The sequence below is a fragment of the Denticeps clupeoides genome, chromosome 10 (genome assembly GCF_900700375.1).
Source record: "Denticeps clupeoides chromosome 10, fDenClu1.1, whole genome shotgun sequence".
Lineage (NCBI taxonomy): Eukaryota > Metazoa > Chordata > Actinopteri > Clupeiformes > Denticipitidae > Denticeps > Denticeps clupeoides.
In genome coordinates this window covers 22206113-22213504 of record NC_041716.1, presented here as the reverse complement: position 1 = coordinate 22213504, position 7392 = coordinate 22206113, and the positions used below count along the sequence as shown (strand labels likewise).

General features: G+C 43.5%; 1 protein-coding gene across 1 annotated transcript; it reads right to left on the bottom strand.

Annotated features, from left to right (window-relative positions):
• rprd1b (regulation of nuclear pre-mRNA domain containing 1B) lies at nucleotides 1-6357 on the bottom strand. The gene is made up of 7 exons (XM_028994152.1): nucleotides 5775-6357; nucleotides 5573-5702; nucleotides 4695-4834; nucleotides 2586-2701; nucleotides 1024-1150; nucleotides 775-950; nucleotides 1-653 (listed from the first exon to the last, which is right to left on the bottom strand). The coding sequence occupies exons 1-7, from the start codon at nucleotides 5923-5925 to the stop codon at nucleotides 504-506; spliced, it is 990 nt and encodes a 329-aa protein (XP_028849985.1). The 5' UTR covers nucleotides 5926-6357; the 3' UTR covers nucleotides 1-503.
• Nucleotides 6358-7392: the final 1035 nt, after the last annotated feature.

Genomic DNA, 7392 nt, shown 5'->3' with positions numbered 1-7392 from the left:
TAACGCTTGCACAAAGCATTTAATTATATAGAATGAAACACCTCATTCCATATAAGCACTTAATAATCCAGAATGGCTGGGTGGGGCAGCATCCCATCACAAGGCGCCCACGTACCAGTCACTCACACATCACATACGGCCATTTTGGAGTCTAATCCACGCAGTGTGCCTTTGGGTGGTAGGAGAGAGCTTAGGTGCCTCCGCCTCGTCAATCTTTATTCTTTAAAGATATTTCAACATAACAGGGGAAAATAAAATCTATTGGGCCACAGCTTCCAGGTAAATGCTGACGTGATGAGGTGAAATAACCAGCTCAAAATTAAAAGAACCAACAACAAAATGTAAACTGATCAATTCCGTAGTCATCCATCATATCTTCAGTTCTAATCGTATTAAATAAGACGAAGAAAAGATGAGCTGCAGCTGATGGAAGTGTTCGGTCTGACGGCTGCTGGTGTTCACTGGCCACTACTAATAACCTGCAGGTAAGGAAGGTCCAGTACTCAGTCGGTGGAAAACAGGTCTCCAGCAGAGGGCAACGGGGCCAGACCCCCAGTGACGTTGGGCAGCAGCGAGAGATCCGGCAAGCTCTGGATGTGCGACTTCAGCTCCTTGCGCACCTGGGTGACTCTGGCCAGTTTCTGCTTGTACTCCTGCCAAGATGAGAGGGTGTCACTCAACACGCACATCTTCAAGCGGCTAGAACCCCAGCTCTGAACAGACCGCTTTACCAACAATACAAAACATGCATGTTATAAGTGGTCTGTTACATGCCTCCAGCTTCTTCTCACGCACAGCAAGTGCCTCCTTCTGGCTGTGAATGTACTCGGTGAGCATGCGTGCCAGCTGCCGCCGGTCCTCCAGCTCCGCCGCAAGGCGGCCGTTATACTCCGCCAGCAGCAGACACGCCTCGTCCACAGTCTTCGAGAGTTTGTCCGCTGCCTCTTTATCTGAGAAGAAAGGAAGAGAATTGGTTCAAGGGGAGGACCTGCACGCGGCCCTTTATCGGCCTACGCCATTCACCTGTTATCTTCTCCAGCAGGGACACATCCTGCACCTCCTGGGGAAGGGAGGCGATCTTCTGTCTGACCGCAGCATCACCAGAGGCAGCATTCTCCAGATCCTGCAGGGCTTTAACCAGGTCTTCAGTCTAACCATTGATGGAGAGAAAGAAAGAAAATACCCATAAACTTCCCTTCACCGCTGTAGATGTCTCATAGATTCCACAGTAAAACTCACTCAAGTTTCACGTGATGAACAATCACTTCTGAAAAAAAATTTCTTCCATCAGCACAATCTGGTGGACAAATTTCTTTTTTTTTTTTTTTTTATCTAAACCAAATGGATAGACACCTAGTCATGTAACTTCAATTGCAGTGGTGGCCTAGTGGGTAATGAAATGGACTCTTAATCAGAAGGTTGTGGCTTCTAATCCTGAACGTGCCCCTGAGGTCCTGCATTGATATACAGGTACATATTAACTGGCCAGTGGCAGGTGCGACTCCGAGTATCATACAGTGGCAGGCAGAAGCTTTAAATGTCTGTTATGGTGAACAACTGACCACCAAAAGGAAAGGCATTCAAAATTATGCATGACCCATTCTTCAAAAATAATTACGTTATCATCAGTCGTTTGGGTCGCCAAAATGGTCAATACTCGGCAACAGCCAGCATTGGTAGCGACTAATTCTGCATGATCCTTGGACCATCTTGCATCTAGCCAGATTTTGAAGGGGTTTGAGATTGGGGGATTGTAAGGGCCGTGGTAAAGCCTCCGGCTTGCACCTCTTTAGGTATTCCCCTTCAGATTAAGTGTGTGCTCTTTTTAAATGTCCCCTGACGTGAATCCCCTAATACTGTATCTAAAGTCTCTTTCCAAAAATCTGCCTTGGTGCAGAATTACAGCCACTTTCATCCAGTCCCACAATGAGATTTACCAAAGACGCGCCGTTACACCGTCTGTAGCTTTAAATGCTAATGAGGAGGAGAGAGGCGGGACGAGGAAGAGAGCGGCCTATAGAAGTTGAGGAGGCATTGGCGGAAATGACCATCAACAATATTTGCTGCATACAGGAAGTTGTCAGCTTTTTTTTTTTTTTTTTTTTTAATAATTAAATGAACCCATTGGTTGTTAAGAGTCTTGCATGGAAAAACACATCCAGTCACAGAGCAATTGCGATGCTTCACATACGTTTGAAAGCCATGACGGTCGGTGGAGATAATGTTTTAGGGGAGGGGCGGAAAAAGCATGAACCTTTCCCCATACGACAACATAAAGGGACAAATTCCAGATCCGACCGTCTGAGCTGCCGCTCTCTGAACGCTGAAGCAGAATGATCAAAACACTCTTTACACCTATCGCCATTTCTAGCCACTGCAGGACCATAGACAGGCGTAATGTTAAATATTTTCATTTAAATAACATTTAGCAGAATTTTTAGAATGATATGCTTCGTGTTTGGGTATTCAATGCTTGGAGATTTTTCCACCATATAAATGTTCAAAAAAAAAAGTCACATCTAAAGCAAACATAACCAACTTTTACATGCCACTGTATCTATGCATACATGAAACACCAGTCATACCAGCTGCGGGCCAGTGGCATCAGTTTCCCGTGGGGAGAAATGACCTCGATAGTCATCATCCTCTTCTTCTTCCTCTTGAACCTTTGGATAGCTTCTTTTTTGAGGTCTTTTCTCCTCTGTGGTCATGAAATAAAGTATGAAAAAAAAATCAGTATCTTCAAAAAAACTTGTTTTCATTGCAAAATAAGAGACTTGCCCGAGACACTCAGGAAAACCCCTCATCTACCTCCTATCATCCTCCACCATTCCTTTCTTCTGTTAAGAACTGTGCGCACAGAAAGTGTAGCAGCATGCAAAGTTGTGGAAATTGTGTAAAACTTCTCTCTTTAGATGACAGGGACTCACATTGGTTTCAGCTATTTACAGCACTTCACTGAACTAATGTATGCTGCATCTTCTGATTGGTCCTCAGCCTGTCTTCAGTAGCAGACCAGCCTGTACACCAGCATGTCCAACGTATGTACTTTACTTACATTTACATTACTGAAGTCTCATCCAGCACGGCTTTTACAGTGATGGCTCTTATTACCCCAATTTTACCATTCCAGCCAGAAAACATTTCATTCCCCCAGTTTTCTATGTTGGATAAGTTATTTTAGGACTAAGCTACAGATGACATTCAAGTTACATTTCATGACACCACCAAAGATCATTTCCCACGTGTCCAAAAACTACAAATCCGTTGGACAACACATCAACGCCTAATTTTAGAGGACTACTCTCGCAAAACACACATGGAATTTCAAGCAAAAACATGCAGGAAAATGGGGCAAATTAATTTTGTTCTTCACCTCACCTCATATCAAGCATTTACAATGCTGAAAATATCACTTTGTGAGACTACTTAACCTTAATACGAGTCCCCCCAGCCTGTCTATGGTCCTGCAGTGGCTAGAAATGGTGATGGGTGTAAAGAGTGTTTCAATCATTCTGCTGCACCGTTCAGAGAGCGGCAGCTCAGACGGTCGGATCTGGAATTTGTCCCCTTATGACATCATAAGAGGAAAGGTAACCTCCCGTTTCTCATGCTTTTTCCTCACACAGAATTTCCTGCCCCTCCCCTAAAACATGACCTCCACTGACTGTCATGGCTTCCAAATGTGTGAAGCATCACAGTGGCTTGGTGATTGGATGTAAAAATAAGCACAAATGGATTTTTTGTTTCAGTTAGACGAGACTGAAGAACGGTTCATTCATTTTTTTGTCTAAAAAAATAAATTTCATAAATTTGTGGGTGGGGAATGGTGTTGATGGAATTTCTGTGAATGCCTCTTCAGGCTGTAATTCTGCAAGAAAGGCTACATTTCAAAAAGAGATCCCAAAAAAATCTGAATAGGGGGCTTTTAATAGCACAGTTTGTAACATTACACACATTGATCTTGCTGAAGCCACCAATGTCCTCTGTGTCATTCAGTCATCTAGATCATGTGTTGCATTTAGGTTTTTAGTTTGTTAGCTTTAAATTGAATTAATCAGAAACTAGCCAAGGAAGGTCTCCTTTGCCTCCAAAAGTAATGCTTAGATAATAACAAGCAGTTATAATAACTGGCAAAGTGAACAAAGGGGTTAACTAAAACTAACCCATGCTTACGGACATATAACATTATTTTCATGCATTATGATTTTTTTATGTTAAAGTAACCTTATAACAACAACATTAATTTGTTATAAAGCCCAAAACCACATTCAGTATGTTTCAACAGGCCCTACTGTAAGATGTACTTTCCCCCTTCTCATAAAATGTGGTCTCTTCTGGACTAGTGTTTACAGGTTGGTCAGGAACACATGACATTAGATATTGCTTTAACACAATACTTTAATAGTGTTTGTGGCACTGTTGGTTGGAAGAGCAGCACCTTGTACATATGAAAATGTGACTGCAGGAACGTGCTTGTGAATAGTCTCCACTCATTTGCTGAGCTGTTCACTCATTGGTCAAGAACCCTTAGAGATTCCCAGAAAGACCAGAAATTTAGGAAAAACCCCTCTCACATCGTGTGTGTGCATCAGATGACCATTTTACATGAATTGGTGTATTTAAGCAGAGCAAGACTGACCATTAGAGTGTAGAAAAAGCGGCTCCATATTGATCTGGCCTGTGTTTCTCACCTGCTGCCTTGTGTTTGGGACTGTTGGAATCTTCAATTGCCAGCTTCAGCTGCTGGATAAAGTCAGACCTATACAGACTGCGCTCCTGCCAAATATTGAGCAGCCTCTCCATATGCTTCTTGCAGCCTTCATCTGCCTCTCTGCAAAACGGGAAGAGCAACTGAGCACAGTGCCTTGCATATTTTAATTGAACCACGTTTCTCAAATAACAAATAAGGCTGATTCACTGATGGGACTGCAATTCCAACGCTAAAAAAACGCACACATTTAAATAATATCAAGGACACAGGATTGGATAACAGTCCATTCAGACTTTCTGAACAGTGACAGGACAACACACAATGCAGCTGACAAAAGTATTAGTACTGGTTTGAGTGCAAAAATAGAAGACTGGTCTACGTTTTCATCAAAAAATCGTGGACAGACACTGGTATCTTGTCTTTAATAAGATAAGCACAGATTCTATATCCAAACAAGCATATAGACAATGACACACTAACAAGTAACGTCAATGTGATTCATTTGAAGTGAAATTGAAGTGATTGTGAAACACTGCAGCACAGCACACAGTGACACGGGGAAATCAGTACTCTGTATTTAACCAGTGGGCAGCCGGGACAGGCGGATCAGCGTGTGGCGACAGTGCCTTCAACAAGGGGTCCTTATTGGCACCTTGGCGGTTCGGGATTCGAGTAAAGAAGCGGGCCCGTAGTCAGGAGGTTGCCGGTTCGAATCCTGAACCGCCAAGGTGCAAAGTGCCCAGAAAGTGCTCCGCATGCGCTTTTCATGGCTGCCCACTGCTCACTAAGGACAGACAGACAGAGACAGACGGACAGAGACAGGAGGACAGAGACAGACGGACATTAGGCTGTGCTGACCTGGCCACGTGTGAACAGGCATCCACCAGCACGCCTTCGAACTCCCTGGTGAACTCGGGGCCTTTCTTCTTGCTGTTCTGGATCACGTCGTTGGCCAGGTAGAGGAAGGTCAGCTTCCTGCTGCTTTTGGCTGCAGAACAAACTCGCTGTCAAACAAAGTAGAACGCATGGAGCGGGACTAATAAAGAAGAGCGAACGTTACCCTTCTTCATCTCTCTGTGCCACACTCGCACGATGAGGGGAGAGTGTTTCCGGTGGTGGATGATCCACAGGGACAGAGTCTGGACGCTCTGCTGCGAGTTGCTGAGTTCCGACAACTTTTTCTCCAGCGCGGACTCGGAAAACGACGACATGGTTCTGATAAACTCGACTAGTTCGCGGGCGAATCGATAAAAGCTCTCAGCCAGGGCAGAGTTTCACACATGGCGCCCAGCAGGTATCCTGCTACAGTACCGCCATCCTGCAACTTAAACCGCGCAAACCAACAAATATCCACACAGCGCCTGCAGAGGACCAGGACCAAGAGACTTCGGCTGCTCGCCGCTCGTACTTCCCCGCGTTTTAACTCGACTTATTTACAGAGTGGCTTCTTATTAGGACACAAACACTAAACTGCAGTAAATCATTATGTCACGAAATTTGATGATATTATTAACAAATATACCCCCCGAGTGTCAACCCGCCTCAAGATGGCGGCAGCCAGTTACCCAGAAATCCCCGCGCCGGGAACCACGTGGTCTCTCGGCGGCCAGAACGGCAGCGACGGCGCCGTGGGGGGTTCTTACGGTCAGATACCGTCGCCGTGAACAGATACGTCCGGTGAACGCGGTGTATGAGTGTTCGGAGGTTGTCCCGGGATTGTCCCGGTATTCCCTCGGTGTTCCATTTTCCAGGATACACAAACAAGACTCCACGAACCGAGCGTATAAAACCGCGGCTTCACGAACAGAACTCAAGCGTGGTTAAAGACATTTCATTAAAGCCCTATAAATCAATGAAAGAAAGAGAAAAGGAATTATTTATGCAAGTCTGCGAAGAAAATAAAAAATTAACCACTGAGAAAGAGAACAACTATTTATATGTCAGGGCAGTTTTGTATGTAAGAAGAATAATTACAAGAAAATATTTTCATTGACAAAAGTGTATTAAATTGGTTTAGGTATATTGTACTGGTTCGTAAAATAAAAGGAAATAATATAAGGTCCGGCCGCACCACATATATACAACTGTATATAACTCCGCCAACATTACATATTTAAGGCTGTATATAACTCCGCCAACACACTCTCTCTCTCTCTCTCTCTCTCTCTCTCTCTCTCTCTCTCTCTCTATATATATATATATATATATATATATATATATATATTTTTAGAGGTGGGCATAGATTAATTTTCTTAATCTAGATTAATCTCACTGTAATATTGGAGTCAATCTAGAGTAAGAAAAATTAATCTAGATTCTAGATTAATCTACATTAATATAGATTAAAATGGCTCATTTGAATTCTGCCGAAGGCATTCAGAATATGTGTGCTTCCCAAATAATGACTAAAAGTAAGTCTTTGAGAACGGGTTTCTCAAGCCAGGTGGCGCATTAGACCAGGATTTTTGTTTCCAAAATGCATCACAAACTGCTTGAGAAAGCTGTTCTACTATGATAATTGGTGATGAAAATAAATTATGTTCAATAAGATGTAATTGTGTTTACCAACTGTTTATTCAGTTAAATAGCTGCATCCATGTTACCACGTCACGTTTGATGTGGTCATTTCACAGTTCGAAGACTCGTTCTCGCCCCCTACAGTGCAATTCGGCTAGGTA